At 48.4% G+C, this 27,994-nt stretch overlaps 1 protein-coding gene and 1 long non-coding RNA gene across 4 annotated transcripts in view; one reads left to right on the top strand and one right to left on the bottom strand.

Annotated features, from left to right (window-relative positions):
* SALL1 (spalt like transcription factor 1) lies at positions 1-27,436 on the bottom strand. 2 transcript variants are annotated; one of them, XM_048515917.1, is made up of 4 exons: positions 27,407-27,436; positions 23,016-23,108; positions 6,553-9,962; positions 1-1,599 (listed from the first exon to the last, which is right to left on the bottom strand). In XM_048515917.1, exons 1-4 carry the CDS (start codon positions 27,408-27,410, stop codon positions 1,159-1,161), a joined length of 3,948 nt encoding a protein of 1,315 aa, XP_048371874.1. In that variant the 5' UTR covers positions 27,411-27,436; the 3' UTR covers positions 1-1,158. The 2 variants fall into 2 exon arrangements, with proteins under 2 accessions (XP_048371874.1, XP_048371875.1); XM_048515918.1 differs by lacking the exons at positions 23,016-23,108; positions 27,407-27,436 and adding an exon at positions 22,317-22,431.
* The window catches only part of LOC125443661, a 22,717-nt gene continuing 15,894 nt past the window's right edge, over positions 21,172-27,994 (top strand). Inside the window, exon 1 of one of the 2 annotated variants that reach the window (XR_007246158.1) lies at positions 21,172-21,589. This is a non-coding gene — a long non-coding RNA (uncharacterized LOC125443661). Of the gene's footprint in view, positions 21,590-22,150; positions 22,858-27,994 lie in introns of those variants that run through there. The other variant, XR_007246157.1, reaches the window with a different exon arrangement.

Here is a 27,994-nt window from a genome sequence, read left to right as displayed (position 1 = left end):
TTTATCTGTTGAAAAAAATGTATTTGATTACTCGCGTAAAATTACAGTATCTCTGCTGTTAGTAAGTATTAAATGTTAAAAGAAACTGGACTTATTTTCCTTTCAACTTTCCAAGAAAGTGCATATAACAGTCCAAAGGATTCTTTACCCATACCTAATACAAAATAAACAAACACTATACTTGTTCTCTTGAGCAAGAACTAGGGTTTGAGCTCATGTTGGGGTAGGGGGAACATATGTACATTTCAACAAACTCGGGATATGTACAAGAGCATCTAAATGTGTCCATGGAAGGTTGTTCAAGATGCAATTCATAGCAGCATTGTCAAAGTCCAGCACTTTTCTATAGTGAATATACCTACAAGGCAAAAGGTTTCAACTACCAAAAAAAAAAACAACACTTTCGGATCTCCTCTAATCATCTGCGTGCTTATTTACTGTACAGAAACTTATCAACATCTAAGACAACTCCAGTAAAAAGCACAATACAAAGAACAATTCCCAAAGGGGAAAAAAGGAAAAAAGGAAACCCAGAAAAAAAAGTTAAATCTACAAAAAAATTAAAGCCGCTTTAATTTTAGAATTCAAAAAAAGAAAGAAAGAAAAGAAACAACCGAGCCTGTTTGTGAAGTATGCACACAGTTCGATTTTATAATGGTCCATTTGGAATCCTGTCAATCTGTTGGGAGAATTAAGCACTGCATTTGTTCATAAAAATTTCCATTGGGATCTAAGTATACACATATACAGACTTCCTTGATGGGGTGTGTGTGTGAATGTATCGCAGAGGCATCTTGCCACCCCAGAGTTCTTGTTAAATGGGATATAGAAAATAAGTTAAATGTCAGAATGAGACCACCTAGCCATACAGACTTGTGTTGCCATAAGATATTACAGCAAGTTTACAGGACTCCTAAGTCAATTAGCATTTAGTTCAAAATACAGAAGACCAAAGTTATCGCTTGCAGGTGTTTGCAAAGTAAAAAGGGTTATACCACTAATAAATAAGCTTGTTTTAGAACTCTAGAAGTCAAACAGGTACAAAAGGACGTCCATTTTAACGTGGTTGTTTTGTCGATTTGCTAAAATAAAAAAAGAGGGGGGGGGAAACACAACCTCAGGTTGCAATATCTGCAGGATCGTTCATAACACGTGTCCCTAATTCGTTACAATCTCTTTGCTGTCTTCTACAAAACGTGTGAAACGGAAGTGAGTCCCGTTCTCGCTGCTTGCCATTTTCTCCAGACCAGCTAGAGGTGCGTTAGGTTCAGAATTCTGGAGCTTCTCCAAGCTTCCTGTCAAGCCGCTAATAGGAGAGCTGCTGCCATTTCCCATGCTTCCAGGAATTGGAGGAATGCCACCATTTTGAATAACCGAAATCTCGTTCGTCTTCATTGCCAAACCGTTGGAGAGAGCGACTGCATATTGATTCCAGAAGCTAGAAGGGTCTCCGTTTCCTGACCTGGCGGCCAGATCTTTTTGAAACATGTCTGGAAATTTGACCGGATTGCTTCCGAGAAAAGTCATGGGACCATCCACAGATAGCCGTCTCCCTCGCCTGGCGGGTGTGCTGTTCCACATATGGGTGCCCATGTGAACCTGCAAGAGACACTGGTTAGCAGCAGCAGTGGTTATTTTACGCCGGTCAAGAGAGCAGCAAACAAAAACAGCAGCTCCGTTGGTCAGGTTTTCATTATCTAGAAAATGAATGGCCTACAGTCTCTCTTGCCCGACCCAGTGGCATTTTGGCTCGTCCCTGGGAGGTCTACAAAATGTAAGTCAAGCTAGGTTGAAAATGATATGCTGCTAATCATCATGTGTTTAGACTGGAAGAAGGAACAGCCATCTACTGCTATGTGGCTCTGTTCCACATTATGCTCCATGCCACAAATATGTGGGGTGTGTAAAAGTGCATGTTTCCTTACGCAGGACATACACTGTGTGACTGGGTCTAGGTTGAACCTACTTTACTACATATATGGACACTCTTGATCTACTTAATATACTCCCAGACCCAGTTCCAAATTTTCCTTTGGAGGGGCAGCATGCCACTGGTCCCCCACAACCAAAGTGGGCTGACCCTCTTCTGAAAAGCTGTGCTGTAAAAGGATTAGACTATCCACTTCAATGTGATGAGAATCAATAACCCTATTCAACCATTTCACAGCAATGATCGACTTCTCCAGTCTTCCCAAATGCCCACATTTTCCCCAAATTCTCCAGTCTCTCCAAATGCTCCCCAAGGAGCATTACGGTCTGCAAATAACAACTTACCGGCAATCCCAACCCTGAAAAGTGACCAGAGACAGAGGCTCCTTCCGCACATGCAGAAAAATGTACTTTCAATCCTGTGTGGAATAGCAGCTGTGTGGAATTTGCAGCTGTGTGGAATAGCAAAATCCACTTGCAAACAGTTGTGAAAGTGGATTGAAAGTGCAATATTCTGCATGTGTGGAAGGGGCCGCAGCCTTTTCAGCTGTGATACTGGCCTGGTCTGCAACCCGCGGTTCTTTCAGCCTTATACTGCGGCTCTGCATGGCCTGGAGGTCGGAGGGTAGCATGGGTGTGTCCCTCCAGCCCTCCAGAGCAGCGCTGGAAGGAAAGGTGAGTGGAGGGCCGAACCGGAGGCGGCTCCGTGTGTGAGGGCATCGCTTTTCACGTCCCCTCCACTCACCTCTCCTTCCAGCGCTGCTCTGGAGGGCTGGAGGAACACACCCATGCTGCCCTCCAACCCCTGGAGGTTGGATGGTAGGATGGGTGTGTCCCTCTAAAGCAGCCGCCATCCCCCCTCTGCCATCCCCGCAGCTGCTATCCCCCCTCTGCTCCACAGAGCAGCTGCCTGCTCCATCAGGCAGAGGGGATTTCCCTGCCTGGCGCCACTGCCTCCCGCAGTGCAAGAGGCAGCAACACCGGGCAGGCCGCAGCTGCCATCCCTCCTCTGCCCCACGGAGCAGGCGGCTGCCTGCTCCATCAGGGTTTCCCTGCCTGGTGCCTCCTCCTCCCAGCACTGGAAGAAAAGGTGAGTGGGGCGACCGAACCTCTGGCTCTGTAGATCTTCAGGGCCATGGAAACGGGTCCAAATGGCTCTTTGGGTGGTAAAGGTTGCCGACCCCTGATCTAGCAAGACCAGGACACTGTTGGACTTCCTTCTGTTCCGCAGGGCCTGTAAGATGGAACTGTTCTGCCAGGCCTATAATTGAGGGCAGCCATCTTGGTCGGCCTTCCCCTCCTTCCCTTCCCTGCCCATTTCAATGCTATTGGTTACTATTTAATATGGGTACAGGGGAGATACCATCATTCTAATTGTTCCTCCTTCATGGAATGCTGTTTATTTCAAGGCACCAAGTTTTGTTGTGATATCAATTTTATTGTCATTGACCATGTTGATGTTAGCCACTCTGAGCCCGCTGTAGCAGGGGAGAATGAGTTAGACGTCAAAGAAATAAGTAAATAAATACATTCTGCAATCGCTACTTCTTTTTAACATTTAACTGTTTTTTTAAATATTTAATATTTAACTGTTTACTGTACAATGGCAAAATCGCAGGACCAAAAATGGTATTTCAGAGCTGGTATTGCAGAGGTTGGTTAAGGGAATAAGCACTAACCTAGAAAGGCACTAAGTTCAAGATTCACCTCTGTCCCAAGCTCACTCGGTGGTGATAGGAAAGCAGTGGCATAACTACCACTGGGCAGGGTGGGGACCGGTGCCCTGGGCAGACGCCACTGGGGGTCACGTGGGGCGGAAAATTGCCCCCACACCCCTCCTTCTTCCCCCTCACTCCGCCCTGCCAGGCCCAACAGAGGCTGCTACTGGGCACTCCTGCCATGTCCCGCTGCAGGCTAAGATAAGTGGGGTGCAGGGAGGCATGGGGGCCCATTGGGGGGGGGGAGAGAAAACTCTGAGTCTGCCCCGGGCTGCATTTTCCCTAGGCACGCCCTGTGGGAAAGACCATGCTTTTGCAACTCATTAACTACAGTTTGGGATTGATACTAGCCTACCTTACAGGACAGTTGTAAGGAGCACAATGAGATAGCATTCAATGAACACCAAAACCACAATCTAAGCTGTGTCACTGCTTATTGGAGGGCTTCACTCATGAAAACAGAACTCTTGAAAATAGCAGTTCAGCTTCCATCACATTTGCACACACCCTCAGCCCACAGACCACAGCGCATTAGGAAAGTATCCCACAAAATGGAAGGCCATTTCCTTGCTCAACACACCCCAATAAGAAATGTTAGCTAAATGAGCTATTAAAGCAATGAGCGCCAGCTCAAGAAATCCGCTCACAGCTAGCTTTTCCGCTACAGATGTGAAAAGTCACTAATAGGAGGAGGAGGAGGATCCAGAAGGATCCAGGCATCGACACATCACGACTGCCTTTAAATCTGTGAAGTTTCGTATTCACACAGAAGCCAAAGTGGGAAAACATACTGGCACAAGTGACACCCTTGCTGCATTTCCCCCCCAGAACTAGCTAAATGCGTTGGCATGCACAGGTGAAGGTAAGCAGGTGACAAGCAGCGTAAAGTATCGGAAGCAGACAGCATGTCGAAAATAAAGGGTAACAAGAGACGTTTGGAGAAAGTATATCAGCCAAATGAAGAAATCCATTTCTTCTTGCAGCTAGCTGGCTGAGACAATGGTTGACTCTCCATCGGATGTTGCAACGCAGATGCCAAAACAGATTTTAAAACGTCCCCCGCATATCCTTGTGTGCTGCAGAAAGCAGGGATCCCCCTCAATTGCCCCCACCCCCTCTTCTTCCAAAGAAGAAAGTGGAAAGTTCCCAGAAGAGCAACGCAATCTCGCCTGGGACAGTTGCACGGTGCAATTTACAGCAGGATCACAAACCCGCCTAGGCCCAATAGTTTTGCTTTTGAATTGTCAACAAACACACGCAGAACACGATGCTACTTGACTCGGGGATACTTAGCCATGTGATCGCGCATCAGCAGAGCAAAGACAGTGCCACACTTTAGTGCCGTCTCATGCTACTGCATCAAAAAAATTCCAAAAACATAACCCATTTACAAACACCCAATTGGAAATCTGGGTAAGGAAACCAGCCTTTGGGATATCCAGTGGAATGACATTTCAATCTGGTGGTGTCTCAGAGTGTTCCCAGACTACACGTTGCTGATAGGGGCTACTTTGTTGTCTCCAGAGGAAAATTAGCTCTTGACTCCCCAGATATGGAGGATTCTGAATCTGACTGATGGGCTGGAAGGGTCTGGATTTCAGACCCGCTGATTCTGGGGAAAAAATCCAGAAATCAGCAGTGCAAGCCAGCTGTGGAGCTCTTGGAAACAGTTTTCTCCTTTTGTTTTTATACCCCTTCCTTTGTTTTTCCTCCTTGTTAGGCCCCTTCCGCACATGCAGAATAATGCACATTCAATCCACTTTCACAACTGTTTGCAAGTGGATTTTGCTATTCTGCACATTAAAATCCAGCCTCAAAGTGGATTGAAAGTGCACTATTCTGCGTGTGCGGAAGGGGCCTAATTCCTTCCTTCCTTTTTTCTTTCAAACATTTTTTAATACGAGGAAGCCAGCCTTCTAGCCCTATTCTCTCAACACCCAGCATTCCCTAGTGCAGCAGCAAATTGGGAGGAAGTGTCATAAATGTTGCATATCCGGAAGTGATGTCATGTGTTGCCAGGACACTCTAGCAATTCCCCACAGAGATTCAGGAGATTATGGAAACACTGTGAGGTCACTTCCAGTTACATAACTGGCAATGACATCACAAAGTGACATCATTTAACCTAAGGTGACCAGATGGTCACCTTTGTGAACCGGGATGGTTTCCCGCCCTGTCACAGGGCGGGAAACGGCAAGCCCCAGAAGGCCTTGCACAGTGCGGCAGCCTCCCGCGCGCGCAGCCACAGGAGCGTACTGCCTTCTGGGGTGCTGCCGTTTCCCTGTGACAGGGCAGGAAACAGCATGCCCCGGAAGGCCGTGCTCCTGCAGCCGCACATGGGGGAGGCTGCCGCACTGCCTTGCACCCCAGAAGGCAGTGCGGCAGCCTCCCAAAAATCGGGACAAATTGTTTGAAGGCGGGACTGTCCCGCCAAAAGCGGGACATCTGGTCAGCCTGATTTAACCCCCCTCCCCGGAAAAGCCTCCTGGGCTACCCTAATCCTAGGCCCAATCCACCTTAAAGACAAGAGTGGCCATCCACACTGTGTGCCTTATCTGAGCTGTATGCACAACAATTGGCTATGTAAAGTAGGGGTCTTCTCTGATCCTGTAGCAAATGTCAATGTGGGGTTAGATGTAGCTAGCTTTTCTGCAGGCGAAAAAAAGCTACCAAAAGCATCTAAAATGGAGAGGGGTCGTGGGCTTTGCACTTACAAAACAGATGGAATAGACGCTGTAATAAGAAGGGAAATTAGCTGAGACTGAGCAGAAAAGCTGGCCAAATCCAACCTGGGATGCTAAAAACAACAGGAAAGGCTGCCCAAGTCAATTATTGTTCACTTACTGTGACACAGCATGAAGCACAAACAGAGCATGTGAGCAATGAAAAGAGACCAAAGAAGTACCTTCAGGTTGCCTTTTGTCGTGAAAGCTCTTCCACATATGGTGCAGGCAAAAGGCTTTTCTCCCGTGTGGGTCCTTTCATGAATCTGCAACGCACTGGAGGACGAAAAGGTCTTCCCACACGTGTGGCAATAGTGCTGCTTCGGTGTTCGTCTGGGCAGTGCGGGAAGCAAAACGGGTGATGATGCTGAAGATGGTAAAGGCCCCGGAGCAATGAGGCCAGGTAGGGTCTCTCTACTGTCCTGAGGAGAGCCGTGCCCGAAACCGTTGACCTCCGTCTTGATCAGCGACGCGAGAGCGCTAGTTGGGACCGTCGACGAGTTCTGATTGGGGCCCAGGTTTGCGTTGGGTTCAAAGAGCTGTGATGGTAGGTCTCGCATTTGATGTGTCAACATATGCTGCTTCAAATTACCCTTTGTGGAAAAGCCACGATTGCAGACTGTGCAAATAAACGGTCTCTCTTTGGTATGACTTCTGTAATGAATGTCCAAGGCACTCTGACAAGCAAACGTTTTGCCACAAATGTCGCACGCCGTGTTTCTAAGTTTGCCTCTGTCTCGGAAAGGGAACAGCATAGTCAAGGACTCTTCCTTAATCATCAGCTTCTCTGGGTTGCCCGATGTCAAGTCCAAAGCGCCACCATTTGCAAGGGTCAGGGGCCAACCATTGGCACAATCACTAAATAACGTTCTTGGTGGTTTCTCTTCAACGCTCGGTGACTTGTGGTAATCAGTCGTACTGTTGGATGGAGACAAGGCCTGCATGGAAGAGGTAGACTCTGAGATAGCAGGACTTCCAGCGCTTTGGCTTTCCATATCTCCACCGACTGATGACGAATCATTTGTCATGACGTCCCCTTCCACTGACCCATTCTCCACAGACTTCAAGCTGGCTTGGAGTTGTTCCGCAAGCCCTGCATTGATCATCTTCATCTGGTTTTCTAAAGCAGCAATACTTGACATTTCTGGTGGCAATGGGGAAGAAGATAAGCTATCTTGAGATGCGTCGACCGATTTAGGTGTATCTGGCACGCTACTGTCAGGACAGTCTTCCATGTTCTCGTCGGAGAAGTTGTCCAGGTCGTCAAAGTTCTTCTCATCAAATGACCCCGTGTCTGACTCCATCGACTCGGAGTAGTGCTCCGTCACAGGCGTGTTGGGTATCTGTCCACCCATATGCATTCGGATGTGCTGCTGTAGCACAACAGCGTTGGTAAACTTCTTCTGGCAGATCGGGCAGGAATGTTGCACTCTCAGAGGGGGCATGGCACGGTGGACGCTATAGTGGGTCTTTAAGTTGCCCTTCGTCGTGAAGGCACGGCCACAGATTTTGCACTTGAAGGGCCTTTCGCCCGTATGTGTGCGGTAGTGCATCTTCAAAGCACTCTGGCAACTGAGAATTCTGTGGCAAATGACACACTCGTTTGGATCAGTTGCCTTTTTGTCAATGTTCTCCACCAGTTGTTGCAGCTTGGATGTTTCGGAGGCCGGGACTCCATCCAACAGGCCCCCAAATGGAAACTTGGCCTTAAACTGTTCGGACATGAGAGGCATGAGAGGGTTGGTAAAAGCGACCACGCCGTGGGAACCTGAATCTGTGGGCGGAGAGGTTACAGAATGGTTAAGACTCGTGGCAGTGCTCGATGACTGAGTGTTCTCTTCTGGCTTGCCGTCGGACAACAGCAAAGCACCTACCTCCCCTTCAGCTACATGCCCATTTGAGTTTTTCCCAGCAGGATCACCCGAGCCAGAGTCACTTTTGATGGAACACGGGGGACTGGAAGAAGGATAAGTGATGGGAATGGGCTGAGGTTCCTCTGTTTTGATGAAGGGGGTCAAGCTGGGAATCGTGGGGGGCAGTGGCAAGCCGACGGATGTCGTCAGTGTTGACAAGACTGGCTTGCTGTCCAGCCAGCTAGTTACGGGTTTCTCCGGTGGTATCGACATTCCGTACGGAATTCCCGTACTGGTGGGAATGTTGTCCAGATGCTCGGGCACGGGGTAGGGGTTCATCTGAATGTGCGGGTATTTCTCTTTATGACGCTGAAAATGGACTTTTAAGTTCCCCTTGGTGGAAAACCGGTTTCCACAGATGTTGCATTTGAATGGCCTCTCCCCAGTGTGAGAACGCAAATGGATCTGCAAGGCACTGTCGCTCCCAAACACTTTAGCGCAGAACCTGCATTTATGCTTAAAGAATGCTTCGTCGGAAGGACCTTTCGTTTCAAAGGCGGTGATGTTGGGCGGCTTACTTTTCCTCTGCTGGGCCAGAACAGCCAAGGAGTTCAAGTCCTCTGCGGGCGTCCCGAGATTCGACAAAGGATTGGGGAACACGGAGTTGCTAGGGGTGGGCTGAGGTAGAAGAGGGTTCGAGACAGGGCTTAACAAGCTGCTTATTGCAAAAGCCGGTGAAGATGACACGGGCGCTGGTGGATTGCCGAGCTGAGGGCCGCCAGCATTTGTAGCCACTTTCTCAGAGGACGGTGTCACCATGGCTACTGTTGAGACGGTGATATTTGGAGATGAGCCGCTACTGGATGGAATCATAGCGTTGCCAGGGTTGTTCTGAGGTAGCTGTAGAGGAGGCAGTTGCTTCACGCCGCCGATGCTGGCGGACTGGCTCGCCAAGCTTTGCGCCAATCCGGCCGCCGCAGCCAGCTGCTGGGACAAGTGAGAACTTAATGTGGACAACGGGTGGGCGGACGTCCGTAACGGGCTCGGCGACGGGTTCAACGATGACGGCAGGTCCGTGCTCTGGGAAGCCAGCAGTAATATTTGGTGGCGGATCTGTTCGATCAGTTGCAGTTGGTGGATCTGCTGCTGCTGCAACGCCAGCAGCTGCTCCATGAGGGCCGGGATGGCCAACTTGCTGCTTGAGGCACCGTTGCACCGGGCCTCCTGCGAGAACTGCGCCACCGCCACTTTCGTGCTCTGCAGGTTCTCGATGATGACGTTGCTGTTGATCACTGAGAAGTTGCCTAGTGTCGTCAGGTCCCCCGTTTGAGGTAGAGAGGTTGCTGTAGCTGAGGTACCCATTGTGGAGTCGTTACTGCTCGCAATACTATCGTTGACATTCTGGGAACTACCGCCGGCGCTCTTGTCCACGCAGGATGCTTCGGTGTCCATAGATTCTTCCTGGTCAAGTGTGCTAGGCTCGGAAACGTCTACTTGATCCACGCTCTTAGCTGCGTCATTCCTCGGTTTGTCGGGATTCTCAGAAGGGGGGCAAGGAGGGAAGGCTTCAGGAGGAGGAACGGGGGTTTCATTCACAATTAAAACCAATTGTTTTTTCGTACAGTTCTTCTTATGTTGCAGGAGATCTGATAGTTCAAAAAATTCGGCACAGCATCTGCCACAGACGTGGGCATCCTTCGTTTTGGTGGTTCGTTTTGGTGGAACCTTGTGTGTGTCTCCTAAGACATCAAGGCAAAGAGGGGGAAAAAAAGAAAGATTAAAAACTGAACAGGAATACAGCACCATCTCAGCCCGAAGCAGGATTACTAAGCATCCGTGCTTGGAAACACCCCCTCCCCCCCATCTTCCCAACATGGACACCCACATTAGTTGGTTTTTTATTACCTATTTATAAAATTTATAGCCTGACTTTCTGCCCTCACAAGGACCACTAAGGTAGCCAACCATTTAAACATACGGATACGACCATGTTTTAACACCGTTAAAATCTACCCCCACACACACACCATTTGAACAGATTTAAAACAGAATTAAAATATCTACAACACATAAAAAAAGCAATTACAACATTTGCCAGGAAGGAGGGATCCCTGTGGGAATGACAAACCAAACGAAAAGTCTTCACCTGTTGGCAGAAGGTGACGACAGGAGGCAATAGGGAAAAGTTACAGAACTTTGGTGCTGTGACCAAGAAGGCCCTCTCTCAGGTGACCACCCACCTAAACTCAGAGGGCCGGGTGCCCAAAGCAGTGCCTCCAGAGATGACTGTAATAGTTGGCCAAGTTCATATAGGAGTAGACAGTCCTTCAGGTCTGCTGGTCCCAAATCACATCAGGCTTTGAAGATCAAGACCAGCACCTTGAATTGTACCTGGAAACAAACTGGGAGCCATAGTGGGCCAAGCATGGAAAGATGGCATCTACAACCCACTCCAATCAAATTCCTGGTATTCTATATCAACTAAAGTTTCCAAAAACCTATCAAGGACAAGGTACTCCCAAATTGCTGGTATTGGTTCCAAATATACAAGTCCCTTATTTTTCTAAAGATTTCATGTTTAGATATTTGAAGGGATGTCATGTTGGTGAGGGAGCAAGTTTGTTTTCTGCTGCTCCAGAGACTAGGACCAGGAGTCATGGGTTCAAGGTGAAGGAAAAGAGACTCCACCTAAACATCCGGAAAAACTTCCTGATAGGGTTGTTGGATAGTGAAATGCACTACTTTGGAGTGTGGTGGAGTCTCCTTCTTTGGATGTTTTTAAAGAGAGGCTGGATGGCCATCTGTCAGGAGTGTTTTCATTATGTGTTCCTGCATTGCAGGGGGTTGGACTTGATGGCCCTTGGGGTCTCTTCCAGCTTTATGGTTCTATGAAAGTTAGTGCACGCTTCTTTGGGAGTATACCTTTATACAGTCTTAAAGCCTTTGATTTTCCAGCTCTTTCCCTCAGGATGTCTGTAAATCTAACATATGAATGGGGTAAGTGGGAAAGGGATAGCACTGCAGTCAATTCGTGATTCCATTGTACATGTATGTGCATGAACACTGAATTCTCCACATAGTGTACAACCTTGCTGTTTCCCCTGGAGAAGTTAGCAAGGGTTGCTATGAACCAATCAGCATAACAACATATATTCTAATACAATTTGTCCTTGCTACTACCCTGTTTCCCCGAAAATAAGACATCCCCTGAAAATAAGACGTAGTAGAGGTTTTGCTGAAGTGCTAAATATAAAGCTTCCCCCGAAAGTAAGATGTAGCAAAGTTTTTGTTTGGAAGCATGCCTGTCGAACAGAACACCAGAGCATACAGCTGTGGAGCGGAAAAATAAGACATCCCCTGAAAACAAGACATAGCGCATCTTGGGGAGCAAAAATTAATATAAGACACTGTCTTATTTTCGGGGAAACACAGTAAACCTTTAAGCAGAAAGGGAGAGGAAGGGAAAGGAGCTTGTATGCCACCTTGAGTCTCCTTACAGGAGAGAAAGGTAGGACATAAATCCAAAATCTTCATCTCCAGAAGAACAAAGTGACCTCTTCCCTTTAAACCAGGTCATGACAAGCATGTATGAGTCTACAACAAGTGGACCAGCATCTTCAACAGCACATGTGGACAGAGGGAGTAGGGTTAGGCCAGCCATTCTCAACCAGGGTTCCGTGGTACCCTGGGGTGCCATGAGCATGCCCCAGGGGTACCACAGCAACACTACTGCCCCCCCCCCCATTTTTGTGGTGTCTCCCACTGGTGCCAGCAAGGACATGGAACTGGCCCATGGGGCAGGGCCTGCCACAAGGTCAGCAGTCACCACCACCCCCCAGTGCTACCCTTCACCCTGGGAGGGGAAGGAGGGGTGTGTGGCAAGCAGGGGCAATGGGAGGGGAAGGTGGAGGTTGGCAGCAGGGATACCGTGAGATATGAAGAGTGAGGTCAAGGGTACCCTGACCCCGAAAAGGTTGGGAAACACTGGGTTAGGCAGTGAGTATAGGTATTACATGCACGTATCAGCATCTACATTTCTATCTCTGAAATACTGGTGGGTGGGATCGCCTCCTGCTCCCTGGGTACACCCAACCTGTTAGATTGTAAGCTTGCCTTGACTTCTGCAAGGAAAGTGCCTAATAAATATTTTAAATACATTTTAAAAAAATAAATAGATGAGTTTCCACCAAACAGTTGTGCAGGGCTTTTTTATGGCATAGGATATTTGTAGGTATTTTTCTATATTTTTATCCTGCTCTTCTTCCAAGAGCCCCGTGGTGCAGGGTGGTAAACTAAGGAACTGCAGTCAAAACTCTGCTCACAACCCGAGTTCAATCCCGACAGAAGTCAGTTTTAGATAGCCGGCTCAAGGTTGACTCCAAGGTTGGTAAAATGAGTACCCAGCTGGAGTAGACAGCTGGGGAAGGCACCTTATTAACATAGTCATGATGTGACAATGTTTGATCCAATGTTTGCACATGTTTGCCTTCATCCTGCTTCCAAGATCAAGGAATGTAATTGTACCTCTCTATTCTGCATTGGTTATACCTCATCTGGAATATTGTGTACAGTTCTGGGAACCGCAATTCAAGAAGGATATTGACAAGCTGGAACGGGTCCAGAGGAGGGCAACCAAAATGGTAAATCTGGAATCCATGATCTATGAGGAGAGACTTAGGGAGCTGGGTATGTTTAGTTTAGCGAGGAGAAGGTTAAGAGGTTACATGATAGTCACGTTTAGAGATTTGAAGGGATGTCATGTTGGTGAGGGAGCAAGCTTGTTTTCTGCGGCTCCAGAGACTAGGACCAAGAGTAATGGGTTCAAGGTGAAGGAAAAGATATTCCACCTAAACATCAGAAAAAACTTCCTGATAGTAAGGGCTATTTGATAGTGGAATTCGCTACCTCGGAGTGTGGTGGAGTCTCCTTCTTTGGAGGTTTTTAAGAGAGGCTGGATGGCCATCTGCCAGGAGTGCTTTGATTATGTGTGCCTGCATTGTAGGGGGTTGGACTTGATGGCCTTTGAGGTCTCTTCCAACTCTATGATTCTATGATTCTAAGAGATTCAGGGTAACATATATGGTTTTCTCCTCCTTTGAACACCTAATTGTACATTTTCAAGTCATGTTGACTGCCAGCTCCCACTTTCTTTTCTTCACATTTACTGCTTTTAAAAAAGACCAAAATTGAACCGAGAAACAACTAAGATCAATACAACAACTTCACAAAGGTTGCCCATGACTGATTTTAAAGACTGTTCAAGAAGTTTTTTTATGAATACCCATATCTTAGAAGAGAATTTCCTTCAGATAATCCATCAAAATATCACATAGTATGAACCAAAGACATTGGGGGCATAGTGAAATTCCATAGCAAGATATTGATTTCCAATATTTCATACTTGTTTATTGTCTAGGTGTCCGCCGAGTGGCAAATCAACCATTTGAAGGACTCATTAGACCCTCAAATTTCCCCATCAACCTCGTTCATCTTCAACTGGTTCAAAGGTATCAGTGTCAGTCACCTCGTCACTAAACTAATTTGTAGTCATTCAAGGTCCCAATCAGTTGCTGACAAGAATTATGGGGCGGGGTGGGAGTGAGAGGGGACATTTTAAAAAAAAGAATGGGCCACCCCAGTCACAGGTAGACGGAAACAATCTAACAAGCTCTCAAGCTCTAGCATAAGATCTGTGCTAACTCTGACCCTTCAACTGAGATTGGTTTTCACTCCAAAAGTTCATTCCACTGCAACTCGGGGCTTTGTTGAATACCAACTCAGAAAGAGAGAGAAATCCCTTGTCAAAGAATAATATTCATATTTCCACAATAAAGCATTTGTTGTCTAATCCTTCCCGCAATGCTTAGCTGAAGCCTGTAAGGTTGCTTGAACTCTGCTGTTGCTCAAAAACTGCTAAATCGCTCTCGATGCATTATGAATTTGTGCTGCTGAAAACATCTCATCCAAGACCTGCTGATCCTAAGCACGTTTTTCAACTTCACCCTAACCTTGCTTACTCATAAGCAAGTCCTACTGAATTCCACTTAATGCCCACCAGAGTTCAGATTTGCCCCTATGGTGAGTGGCCTTAAGTCTCATTGATCAGAGAACTAGCTTCCCACTTAGTTCTGTTTAGGATCTGGGTGTTAAGTTCTGTCTCTGTCTCTCTCTTTTAATAATGTCAATTCTACTTCAAGTCTTAGCAGTGTAAATCTGTGGGTAGCTTCCATTATGAACACACAAGATCTCCCAACCCCGTGGAGTCATTGTAAGTTTTACGACCACGGAGATTAGATCAGAGTATGACCTCATATCTATAAAAGCAGCATTTAAAAAAAACTTCTTACATTTCTGGGAAAGATAAAACCCATCAAAAGAAAGGAGAAAAAAGATGAGCCATTAAGAGAGAAACAGAGAGAAATGCTCCTATATAATAAGGAATCAATGTGGGTTGTTAAGGTGGATAACCCTACCCAATCTTCCTTGTCTGAATACATATCAAAACTATTTGCTTTCAACTGTTGTCAATTGTTTAACAGATAGCTCTGGACCTTTCATTGGGGGGAAAGAAAGAAAAACCCTTTCATTTCTTGTTTGTTATCATTGGCTGCTCCCTTTTCTTATCGCCAAGATCCATTTGTAAATTAAATGTTACCAAAAAGGAGAAGAAACCTCCCTTGACTTCAAACTAGCTGATCTTATTCAAAGGAAAGGATGGCTCCCTATCGTTCTCCCAGCGGGACGACACAGAATTCTGTTGTACAAATGGTGTGTGGTCAGCTTGGAAAGCCACGGAAGGGGGGGGGGGAGAAGAAAGAAAGCCCGTTTAATTCAAGGATTACCTCCCTGTCTGTTCCTCTGCAAACTAAAATCAGATAATAGGTAGTTTCCATGACTTCCAGATTAAATTTCTGAAGCGAACATTAAAAAGTTCCTGCGTAACACTGACACAAACACACATGCACAGGAGAAGGATTTTGTGTGGCTTTGACAAATTAAAGCAGAGCCAAGTTTTCCAACCTGGTGGATTTCACTACCATTTCCTTGCCAATAAGTCCTTCTTAGAGTTCTTCTTCCAAATGTACACAGAACAGGGAGATGAGGGTCTATTGCCCAACGGTGCCCAACATATAGCATACATTTAAGAAAGAGAGAAAGAAATATGTCCGTTTTTAAAGTTTTGACCGGAAGAGGAAAATGTTTCAATATCACATGCTGTGTTGTAGAAACAAGATCCCATTTATTTATTTCAAAGTATCACTCAACTTCCCATCAAATCCTAGCAGATAAATCTGCAATTGTTGTACTTTGCCTCATAGATTAAAAGGTAGGGCAAAAATATTAAATACAACCCATTTGCATTATGCCGCTGCAGCTATTTCATTGTTTAACTTAGGAGACAGGGAAAAAATACATATAATATGACAAACATTCCATTTGGACCATTGTTATTTTGACAACCCGTTTCAAAGGACGCATTTATTTTAGATGCTCTTTTTTTAAAAAAAATGCCGGAGAATCCAATTCTCAATATAGCCAAGAGAGGGGGGGGGGAAAAACACGTTATTCCTTTTTTCCCCCTCTTCGCATTTCCATATGTAATGGTTATGTCTCCATCTACTTTTACAGCCAATTATGAAGGAACAAAAGCTATTCTGTTTGCTCACACATTTTCAACAAAATGCATTAAAACTATTATGTCAGCATGTTCTATTAAGCTCTGCATTCAGTCGAAAATACTTTTTTCAACCAGATCACATTTATCAAAACATAAAGCCTACTCTAAAACACCGTTCTGCTGGGTCAGCTGCACTTAGATAAATAATGACAGATTCAAAACTAAATAACTAGCAAAGGAAATCAAGGGGGAAAAAACAACCCCACGGATGAATTGTACACATCACAATGGGTATACTTCAAATATTTAGCACGCCTGGATCCCAAATTAAAACTTGATCTAATTCTCTCTTTCTCCCTCCCCCCCCCCCCCCCCCCAGCCTTACAACAGAACCTCATAATCCTGGGTTTGGAAACGGCCTACCTACAGCTCTTCTATACTGCAAGGTTGGTCGGGAAACACCGCATGCTATGTAATGTCGCAGTAGCCAACATGAAATTTTATATAAATGTATGCACCCAGGTTTCATGAAGGGCCAAAGGAAAAGAACACACAAAGACAAGATATTGTTGCAAGATTTTTTTTTCCAGCAGACACACAAAAATGGGGATTACTTTTCCTGACCAAGTGTGGTACCCTAAAATACAATCTAAAATCTGCTAGAGTTACATATGTCTAAACTCTGATTAGATTGAACTAGAAATATATCCCATTTGCTTTAAGTATTACCTGTTTTCCTTGTTTGGAGAGACCGGGAAGCCAAAACAGACTATTGAGGAATGACTCTAAAATTATGAATACTTTCAAGGTTTTTTTTTATTGGCGGGGAAGGGGGGGAATACAGCAGAAAGATACTACTGTGTAATCCAAAAGAAGACCCTATTAGGTTCCAGTGAGATTCAGTTCAGATGCTGTGTCCTTAACAGTCTTTTAACAAGAGTAATTGGCAATATAATTAACCAAGGCCTTATCTACCACACAGTGGCAAGGTTTCATCCTTCATGCATCTCGCAAGAAAAACGAACACCCTAACCTAAATCCATGTTCAACCTGAACTTTTAAGATTAAAAAGAGTTGTATTTATAATAAAACAATCTAGAAGGGAAGAAGTGGTTGTAAACTCCACCCAAGAAGCTGTGCCAGGCCAACCACGGCCAATCAGCTGACGGTTTCTCAAAATACTAGTCCTTTAATGTCGGTGACTATTCCGATGCTGCGAAGTTATTTTTGCCCACTGTAGTTCTCTTTCCAGACTTAGAATTTTTGATCCAGATGCTCCCGACCCACACAGGGATATTTACGAATCCGCCACAATCTTGCCTGAAGAGGTAACGCTTGCCCTGACGACTCTTGTAAATGAGCCAAGCTTTCTCTCTTAAAACTATTGGATGAATATATTTTGAAATTCATTTCTTGCCAGTCTCACAAGACTTTTGGGGGGTTTTTTTGCTGTTGATACCTTAACAAGGATGGTGTTACAGACGCAAATTTATGGCAAGATACATTTTCTCACAAACACGCAAACCTACACTTTTAGAGTTCCTAACTGCAATTTTAGAATAATCTGCCTCAATTCCAAAGATGCTTCTCTTTCCCACTTGGAAATAACTTTTTTTTGGGGGGGGGGGTGGAATCAAATAAATGCTCCAACCCAGTTTTGTATCATTCTCCAAAGAATTGTTCTGCCAGAGATCCTGTCCATTAACCTATTCTGTTCACAAAATGCAAACAAAGACCTGATGGCAAACAAGGAGCCAAGCTAGCAAACAGTGACTTCCAAACTCTGCTTTTATTTTTTGGCCTCCTCATGAATCAAAAAACGAACACTAGGTGGGGTGCCAGCCATAACCTCTCCGAAAAAATTGAGTGCCGTTTCACTGCTGGAGTGTCAAACCAGAGGACAGAGGCAGGGGGGAGAAAAATCTAAACTTTGGCTACATAAATATTGGCAATGGAACAAGAAACCAAATCCCTGTTGTTTGGAGGGGAGGGCAGGCTCTGTGGCAACGGGCTGTCAGTCACCTCTTTGGGGGTCTGGCATCCAAGGGGTGACAGGGGAATACGGGTTAGCAAAAGAAGCAAATCTGATAAGGGGAAGCTAAAATAAACTACCAGTTTCCTGCTAAGCGACTGGTAAGACTCTATTTGGGGGTCACCGGCATGATACCGAAAAGGCAAATTGGGATCTGAACTCCGTCACCTTTGGCTGGGAGGAGGCAAGCAAAGGTTAAAACATCGGAACACTTCAGCTTTGCAGAACACCAATCAGCCAAAATTGACGGGGTGGTAAGGCCCTCCCCCCAAAAAAGTCCACTTGCGGGAGTTCAACTCCCCCTCCCGCCCTCCCCAAAAAAAGGGAAAGAAAGAGAGGTATTACCATGCACTTTAAAACCCCCCGCAAAGGGCAATTGAACAAGGGCCCTCATTGGAAATTGCTTTAACCACTAGCAATTCTTTGGGGCTTCTTCCCACCTCGTCCCCTCCTGCTTTGTTTCAGCTTCTTGCATTTCTTCCCACCCCCATTCCAGCTGATAGAATTTGCCACAGAGATAAACTGATTTTTTTCCCCACACACAACAGAGTCCACTCTTCTTTAAAGAATCTTATCAGCAAAACAAACCAGGAGGGTAAACAGAAAAATCTGTTCGCATATCTCATTGGAGAGGACTGCACACATTTGAATTGGGGCTGGCCAGAGAATGAAGCTGGCGGAAAGGTACATACTTCAAGAACGTAAACCCGGTTCTGCACATCAAGCACAGAGCTGCAACCTTAAATATGTTTAGGTGTAAGCAGATCCCATTTGTTTCAAAGAGATTTATTTACTTCCAAGTAGAACTGCTTGGGGCTGGGGCATGCATAGAATTCCCCCCCCCCCAACCCACATCACATCAGCATAAAACAAATTAACAGAGAAGGCAAAACATATGTATTTTTTTAAAAAAAGAGAGAAAATACCTACATATTCTTCTTTTGAAGAAAATATTTGATTATGTGCTAAGCTAAAAATGGCCTAGTTAAACAAGCTTGAATCGGAGGTGTTAATTGAAAATGTTATTATGCGGACAATGCATGTCAACAGTCTGGATAATTAACATGGGCAAATATTTCAGAATGAATCGCTATTGAGTTTGATCTTACTTCTACCAAGGATCAATTCTGTGTTCTTAATTCTCTCCGAATTTCTCTTTTGCTAGAACCCCCGCAACTGAACCAAACACCTCCAACTGTAGAAAGGTAGGAAAATTAGGCCGTTTAACCTGACTATGCAGCAAAGGAAGGTCACAATCAACAAAAACTAGAAAATAAAGTTGCAAAAATCAGCGAATCTTAGATGTAAATTACTAATGGCAGCTCTTGTGTCTGCTGTATCTCCCCCGCCCCCCTAGAAATAAGTAACTTGTTGAATAGACTTGGTGACTGAAAGTATCCTGCATTTTCAATCCATCTGAAATTTCCAGTGGCACCATTTTTTTTCCACAAGAAGGATAAACCCAAAGCTTCCTTCAAACATCAAAGGGGACAGGACCCCAAGGACAAAAGCCCCCATCAATCCTGCAAAAAATTATGCTTACAAAAATTCACTGCATGATTTACCCAAGACTAAACTTGCAGATATATCAGGAACCCAAGACTTTCTTTAGAGATCGCATACCCAAGAAGTTCGGCTGAACAGAACTCTAAAAAGATATTGAACAGCAATGCACTAACCAAGAAATCTGATAATTTTAAAATCCCTATGAAATACAGTTTCTTTGGCGGTGATGGTTCTGCCAGGCTAACAAGAAAAGGAAACATCTTGGATCCTGGAGTTTTTAATGGCTCCACATAATCTCAGTTTAATGTTTATTGTATAAACAGTAGTGTTTAGGTACTGTACACAATTTTTTGGGGGTGGGGGCAGATAGATGTAGCCGAAAATGTAGATCAAACAGGTAACTGTCTTCTCGCTGAAAACTTTATAAGAGTTGCTGTGTGCCCATATTATTACGACACACTCGATCCTGTAAACACTATTACAAAATATAGCCCCTGGGCAGTTCTAGTCAAACTTATTGTCCAAGCATGTAAAAGGAGTCATAACAGAAAACCATTACTGGGGAAGAAACAGAAGGGGAAGGAAGAGGAAAAGTTGGGGCATTATGTCGCAGGGTGGCTGACTGCTTTCCCTAGTAGAATGAAACATCCTTCAAACACAGGCACCAACTGGTTGGAATTGTTTTGTTAATCCAGGGAAGCTCTCAGCCAAACTGAAAACTGACTTTGTGACTTTAAGTTCGGCAAATATCTGGTCATTCGAGACAGCAACAGGCGTGAAGATGCTTTGCTGCTGTCCCTGCAGTGGCTGGCTTTGTGAGGAGAGCGAAAACAGGTTCAACATTTAAAATATATGCCTGAGTCTCGTGTGAAGAACCTGAAGGTTTTTGGGCAGTGGGGGAGAGAAATTCCAACTTGAAAATTTAGAGAAAAATCAGGACCTTGAAGACAAAATTACTCAATTCCTCTAACAGAGTAAGGAACAGGGAAGTGCATGGATTTCCTCTTCCATAATTTCTTTTTGAAAACCAGAGATCTCCCAGGGAGAAAGAAAAAGGCAAAACAAAAGAGAAGAGAAACTATTTCAGGCGTCCTACCAAGATTTGGGTACACAACCAGAGGCGGGACAAGATATCCTACATGCATATTATCCCTTTCCTTTTTAGCAGCATTTAAAAAATGGTTAAAACATTTCAGACAACAACCCTAATATTTGTCAAGTTCCCCCTCCCAAAAAAATACAGAAAACAGCAGCTATGCAAATCATTTCCTATCTTTCTTTTTTAAAAGGCTACTTCTGACAAAACCACCCAGAGTTATATTTTTTAAAATCAAGGGAACAGTTTCTTTGGGTGGCTCAATTTGTTCCTAAACTTTTCTAAGGTGCCTCTTGGCCGGGGGTGGGGGGGTGGAAGGGGAGGGAGAGAGAGAGGAAGCAAAGCAAAGCACGGCAGGAGATGTAGAAACTGATGAAAAGCGAAAAAAAAACACCTATGGCGAGGTGGCATGAAAAGGACAGATCAAAGCACAGCCCTGGCTCCCAAATCTGGCTACTCTGATTTGCCTGATGCTTAAAAAGTTTGGGGGCTGCGTGGGGGGGGGGATAATTTCTTGGCTGCCACTTTAATGACTAAACTGGAGGGGGGGTGTAAAACGGGGCTGCGAGAGTGGCAGGGATTCTCGTGGTGACTCACAGCAAAGAGGCTGGGTGGCTGGGCCAAGTGACCCCAAGTGTGTCCCTTTAGGGAACCTTTGCCCGGAGTTTGTGGGGCCTCCCCAGAGGGGGTGGGAAGGGCTACTGAGAGAGACAATTGGGCTCTTTCCCTGCAGGGCCTGTCGGGGCAGATCCTGGCTTCTATGCAGACCCACAACCGGGGAAAGGGAGAAGAGGACCCAGCCAGAACCGACTTGGGAGTTATTTCAGACCCAATTCTCCGCCTGTTGCCACTCGGTACAACTAAGCAGTTCGCACGCCGCGATCCGGACCGTCTCCAAAATCAGCCGGAGCGGACGTTTGTTTTTCTTTCAAAAGCAAAGTTTCTCCCTCCGGGTGACCTCGCCTCGAATCGTACATGATCGCCCACGCAGAGACTCTCTGGCCGGACCATAGAGACCGAAAGCGACCCACAGAAGAGCTGGGGGATAAGCAACTCGGAGATCTGCCTCTTTCCAGAAGGGCAGGCTCCCTGCCGGAGCCGATTTACTCGGGAGGTAAACAAGTTGAAGCCCCCACTGTCCATCTCAACTTTCGATCGCCGGTTCGGTTCCTGGGTCCCCAGGGCCGATTGTGGGGGCCCATCGCCTCGCTCCCTTTTTCTTCTCCTCTGGCCCCCTCGCTCCTCTCCCTACGTCTCTCCCCCAAGGCATAAAGTCTCAACCTTTTGCCCGGGATCCTCGCACTCCCCCAAAACTTCGGCCGCGCCGGGCCCGGCCGGCTGGGCGCCTTTTGCGAAACTGACGCTGGTCCATTTCCTCCGGTGAAACTGACACGAGGCGCCGGCCGCCCGGTTTCCAGCGTCCTTCTTGCCAGTCCGCGGCCCCCCCACCCCCCAGTCATCATTTGTAAAACTTGTCAAACTTCCCCCCCCCCCCCCCCCACCGCAAAAAATCCCCGTCTCCAAATTTTAACCCACTGGGCCTCCGACTTTAACAGGCGCAGGGACCCCTGCCACCCCTCCCGTTATTAAAACTCCCCCCAATAAGGCAGGCCGCCTCCCACCGCCCCCCCCCCCCCGCAAAGCTGGCAATTCCTACGAGAGCCAAAGACCCCGCAGCGCTCGCAGAGCCTCGCTCAGCCGAAGTCGAGGTCTCTCCCGGGCTGGCAGCGGCTGGCAAAGGACCCCAAAAGGGAGGGGGCAAGGCCGCCCGAAGGACCCCCCCCCCCCACGATCGGCAGATGCCCAGCGAAAAAAGGTAGCGCGGAGGGAACCCAACTCACCCATCACGGCAGCCGGGCAGCCCTGCTTGGATTCCCGCCCCCTCTCTTTAAATGGGGGGGGGGGCTCCTTGGCTTAACTCCAACGCAGCTCTTAAGAAAGTCCCCCCCCCCAAGCCGGGCAGTTGGGCTCTTTCCCCCCGGGGGGGGGGGGAAAGCAATAAAAGCCAATCGAGGAGACTCCCGAAGTGACCGGCGCTGCAAGAGGGAGGCCCGGCCCGGCCCCAGCCAGCCGCGACCCGGATCTCCGCCCGGGAGAAGGGAACCCACCGCTGGCGAGGACGTGCGAGCGGCTGGCGCGCGTGTTCCCAGGAGGAGGAAGAGGAGGCGGAGGAGGAGGAGGCGGGAGGGTTAACAGCGAGAGATCCGGTCCCAACTCGCCGGATCGAAAGAGATCCAGCGCCGGGGAGATCCGCGGAGGGGGCGAGGCGGGGACTCGAACCCGCCGCCCCGAAAGTGCAACGGAGCAACTTGGAAAGGAGCGGAAGGAAAAACAACAACAACAAAAAAACCCATCCGGAGTTTTCTTTGCGTCGCCCGGGAGGTAAGTTTGCAACGTTTCGTGTGTGCCCCGTGCAATGGTCTCCTGGCTCGGCTTCGCGCCCCCCCCCCCCCGGCTCCAAAACGTGTCGGAAGTGACCCCCCGTCCCCCAACCGGGCGCCCCCCTCCCTCCGTCCCGCGACCCGGCGCCCCAAACTCACCATTGCGCTGGGCTTTCGAGGCCAGCTCGGGCTCGGATTGGAAGTGCTGCGGCTTCGCCTGCTTCCTTCGCGACATGCTGGCTCCCGCGTCAGCTGGGGCAGAATAAAAAATTGCGAAAAAAAAAGCGGCTCAAAATGACGGCACAGCGAGCCCCGGCTCTCCCCCCCCCCGGCACCCCTCCCGCGCTCTCCCCTCCCTCCCCCCCCAGCTTCCCCTCCTCCGCCCCCTCCGCGCCTGAGCCTCCGCGCACCGCGCATGTGTCTGCCTCTAATTGCGATGATCAATAATGCATTGCGATTAATCATCCGGGAGGGGGGGGGGCCCTCGGAGAGGCGATTGGCAGCCGGCCAGCTCTATGTAAAACAGCTCGCCTTAATCAATTAGCTGCCCATTGGCCGGACGCCCCTGTCTCTCCGGCGACGGCGCCCAATCGGCCGGCCCGCTTTGTGGGAGAAGGGGTGGGAGGTCCGCCCCCCGCCCCGCCTCTCGCGCGCCCCTTTGCCCGGCCGAGCTGTTCGGGGGGGGGGGGCGGGTTTGGCTCTTTTCTTCCTCCTTTTTTTTTCTCACCCTCGTAGCAACCAGCTGGGACTCCGGCACGCCAGGCCCGGGGACTGCAGGAATGCTCCGGAGGAACTTTCCCGGAGTTGCTTTCTGCCCGGGCCTCTGAGCCTTCGCTCCCCCGCCCCCCTCCCCGCCCCGGGGCTCCCCCCCTTTTGCTTTTGGAATTCGGTTTTTTTTTGGGGGGGGGCTGCATTTGTGACTCTGTTTCGAGTTGTTATTTTTTTTGGCGTTTTTGCATTTGTGACTTGGGTTTTTTTTTTGTATTTGAGACTTTCTGTCCTTTTGCCTTTGCGATTCTCTCGTTTTGTATGAGCGATTCTCTGATTTTATATTAGCGATTCTCTGATTTTGTATTAGCGATTCTCTCGGTTTGCGTCTGCGATTCTCTCTTCCTTCCTTCGCGATTCTTTCTGCGTCCGCGATTCTCTCTTCTTTCCCTTCATTTGTTTGTTTCCTTTTCCCTTCACAGCTGCTCCTTCTTTGAAAAAACCCTGGGTTTTGTTTTTGGGAACCGGGCGGGGTGGGGGAGCTCTCTCGCTTCGCCTTACAACTAAAACCTTGTCTGTTTGTTTTACAATGAAGGAAGAGTAAACTGCCAACTTTTTCCTTGCGCTGCAAACTCCCTTCCAGCACCACCGTCCAGCGCACAGAGTAGCGGGTGGGGGATGGGAGGGAGTCCTTAGGTCGAATCTTTCAACGTAAGCCTGTCCCGTAGCCCTTACTCCTGAGTAAATTGGCCGCCAGGTTTTACCGGAATGAGGGGAGGGGGAATTTAGAATATATGCGTGCTAGACATAGAACTCTTATCTACCTAAACAAATGTCACAGTTAATGAAATGCGAGTTGAGGTTTCCCAGAGAGGTTCCTTCGAAGGCTCGGTCTTGCTTTCGACTCCAGAAATTTAGGTTCGCACACAAGAGATGCTGTGAAGGTTCGGCAGTGGTGTAGCAGAAAGCATCTTCGTCCCCCATCATCCCAAATCGGGTTTTTTAAGGGTTTATTTTCCAAGTTCTAATTAAAAAAAAGGATCGGAGAGCTTAATGTCATTTTTTTAAAAACCCAACAAACTCATGCGTCAAGCCACCTTTGGGTGCCTTCCTGCCAGGCGGCAAGGAAGGCTAACTTTCTCGAGGTGCCACCTCTCCAGATCTTCCTGCTTGCGCGATTCCCCTCCCCAACCTTCCGGCCCCTCCCCCTCCCCATCTTCTCCCCTTTCCCCCCATCGATCACCCATCGTCCCGCAGGGTGCTGAAAAGAGGCCCCCGGCCTCACGCGCTCCCCAGACAGCACCCCCGCGAACTTTCTCGCCCCTGGTCGGCCCAGGCAAGGGGCGGGCCGCGGCGGCACCCGGTTGGCCGAGGGCACCGTCAATCGGCGTGCCCGCCAGCGCTCGGAGAAGGTGGGTGGCGGAAACCGGCGAGCGCCTCTCCCGGGACGGATCCAGGGGACCGGCCGGGGGGAGGAGCGACGGGAGGGGGCGGGGTCTGGCCTGGGGAAGGCCCCGCCCCCTCCAGTCCGGAGGGTTGTAGGACTTGGCTTCCCCCCCTTTCGCTCACTTCCCCCCCTTCCCCAACATATTCTTTACTGCCCTCTTCTTAATTTTCTTTCTCTCTTCTTCTTCAACTTTTTTCCTTCTGTCTTTCCCTTTTCTCTGTTTTCAGGATCGAGGTTTCGTTCACCCCCCTCCCCACACACCGCCCCCCCGGGATTATTTTTATGCCCTAAATAAACAAATAAGTGCGTGCGCCTTTGCATTATACAGCGCGCTGGCACCATTTGGGGAGGGGTAGGCGGAGTGGGAGGGAAGAGCCAACGCCCGGGGGAGGGGTGGCCCCCGTTTCCTCCTCCCCTCTCCCAACTTGGCGACAGTCTCGTCTCCCTCCCCCCCCCAAAAAAACCCCCCAGCTGAGATTGACTCCGACGTGTGTTTCAGGGCGAATCCGAAGTCCGTCCGAGACCACAGACGTGCGCGACGCTGCCGTCCGCAAAACCGGTTTCGCCCGAAACCGTTTGGAACGAATTGACTCCGGAGTGAGCGGGTTGGGCGTTCAGGTAAATAGAGGGGGGGTGCGTTGAGGAGGGCAACAAGAGAATCCGCCGAGGCGTTTGAGAGATCCGCTTTGAGGACTTCCCGCTCCGGAGCTATCCGTTCCTAGAAGCTGCGGGCAAGAGGCGCGTCTGGATGGAGCCGGGGATCCGTTCCTGATTGCGGGCAAAAACGGATCCTCTTCCGCAGGGGATCCCACCTTTCTCGGGGGGCGGCCGGCAGCGGAATTCCTAACCTTACGCTTCTGCTTTTGGCCTATGCAAACCATACAGGATCCCAGTGGGCCAGGCGCATCTATCTGTGCGTGCGCGGGCTATTGATCGCCCCCATCGCTGTGGGCCGTGATTTCTCATGACCGAACCTTGATCCCTGGGCGATCCCAGGATTCCACCCAAGCTGGATCCGGCCAGAAACACCCACCCATCCGGCAAGACAGCAGCGACACATTTTGCCAACCCGTTGAAAGCGCGCAAAGTTAACTCTCCAAACTGGCAGCCGGGTTCGGTGTCTTTAGCAGGAGGAAGGAGACACAGCGAGAGAGACCAACAGATCTCGGGCCCTTCCACACGTGCAGAAGAATGCACTTTCAGTCCACTTTCACAATTGTTTGCAAGCGGATTTTGCTATTCCGCACAGTAAAATCCAGCTGCAAAGTGCTTCGGAAAGTGGATAGAAACTTGAAAGTGTATTATTGTGCATAATAATACAGAAGGGGCCTCTCGCTTTCTGCCTCTGTCGCTCTTTTACGCCCAACCGGATTCTCTTTTATTAGTGAATTTAAAAGGATTCGACTCGATTCCGTCCAAGCTGGCCTTCCAGCGGCAAGGAGGCTGGCCTCGGGGCCTGAAAGAGTCCCGGTTCGCCTCTCTGCTTCCTCTCCGGTCCCCCGCCAACACAAGACCCGCACAAACACACGCGCAGACACCCCCTCCTTCTCCTTCCCACCTGGTTTATTTACTCCGGGATTGAAACGGCTCCCCGGTGGTATCAATTGGAAGCCACTCTCGGGGAAGAAGAGAGGGCCGATCAGATAGCGCTCATTTCCATTTCAAATGAGCCGGTTTGAGAGAGAGAGAGAGAGAGAGAGAGAGAGAGAGATTGTGCTACTCAATTGTGAAACCTCCCCGCCGGGCCCGCCTCCCTCCACCTCTCCGGGCCCGTTGCCTTTGATGATGAAGAGCTGACGTGGACCCTGCTTACCAAAGTGGGTGGGAGCCAAACGTGCATCGGGATCCCTCGAGGCTCCCCCCCCCCATACAAACAACCCTGGTCCTGATGGACAATAACACTGTGGGTTACACACACACGCACGCGTGTCCTGCTTCTCGGGGGTCCCCCCTCCCCGCAAGAATCGGTACAGTCAAGGCTTCTGATCAGAAGACGAAGGAAGCCGTCGCGGTTGGGACAAGGTTGAAAAATGAAGCTAATAACCTCGCTTCGGATGTCATTATTTGCGCGCTGAATATTTAAAGACGTCCTTGGGCGGAGACGGAATCGCCCCCCCCCCCCCGCTTTTCCTCGGCCGGGAGCGAGAGAAAGAGAAATGGACCAGCGCTTGTCAATTTCAACCTGCCGAGAAATTGACACGCTCGGCCTTCGCCCGCGAGTCAATCTGACCACCGTGACAAAAATCAAACCCCGGTGGAAGCCAGACGGGCCGCAGCCGGTCTTCTGTCTGCTGCTCACTTTCTCAATTCGGACTCGTCTCGCACCCAATCCTCAGCTCCTTTTCAATCTCCTGTAATCGAGTTACGCGCGGGAAATTAATTCGCATTTACATACTCATTAGAAGGGTCGGCGGGGGAAGCGCTCCGCCACCCTTTGGGGTGGCTGCTAATTGGCTGTCTCTCCTCTTCTTATTCCCCCCTCCTTCCAGGGTTGCCTTTTTTTAAAAAGCCCCTTTCCCGTGTGATTCAAAGTTCGAGATTGCCTTCAAAATCTTTTAGCAATAAGGCCCTGATTTCAAATAAGGGGGGGGGGGAGAGGAGAATTAAAACGTGTAGGTTTGTGTGCTTGGCAACATTGGCAGAAAGTTGAAAATGTGAACAAAAAAGTGAATGAAAGTTGGGGAAAGAAAGAAGGGGAGTTGTGGGAAAGTTAAGCAGATTGGAGTGGGGAGGGGGCGGGATAAAAATGTGATAAAGATAAAAATAAATAAATAAATAAATAAATAAATGTGGAGTAAGTTGAAAAACTTCAGCCGCGTTTCTCAGAAAGCAAGATTGGGCTGACGGGGGTCGGCAGAGTCCCATTGAACGCCGGCCGCTTTACTCCTGGGTAAACACGGCCCGGATGCGGCGACGAAAGTCTTGGGTGGCTTATTTATTGCCTGTTTTCTTACCCCTTTGCTGGGGTCGAGTCAGAGGTCGG

The sequence above is a fragment of the Sphaerodactylus townsendi genome, linkage group LG14 (assembly GCF_021028975.2).
Source record: "Sphaerodactylus townsendi isolate TG3544 linkage group LG14, MPM_Stown_v2.3, whole genome shotgun sequence".
Lineage (NCBI taxonomy): Eukaryota > Metazoa > Chordata > Lepidosauria > Squamata > Sphaerodactylidae > Sphaerodactylus > Sphaerodactylus townsendi.
The sequence above is the reverse complement of the archived record's forward strand: the minus strand, read 5'-3'. Positions and strand labels throughout refer to the sequence as shown.

What these genes read in the sequence shown, in the direction of transcription:
- SALL1 (XM_048515917.1), bottom strand. An exon ending in CTCGAAAGCCCAGCGCAATG is followed by an intron (nt 9,963 to 23,015) that starts GTGAGTTTGGGG and finishes TTGATGTCTTAG; the next exon opens with GAGACACACACAAGGTTCCA. An exon ending in CGACAAAAGGCAACCTGAAG is followed by an intron (nt 1,600 to 6,552) that starts GTACTTCTTTGG and finishes TGTCTCTTGCAG; the next exon opens with GTTCACATGGGCACCCATAT.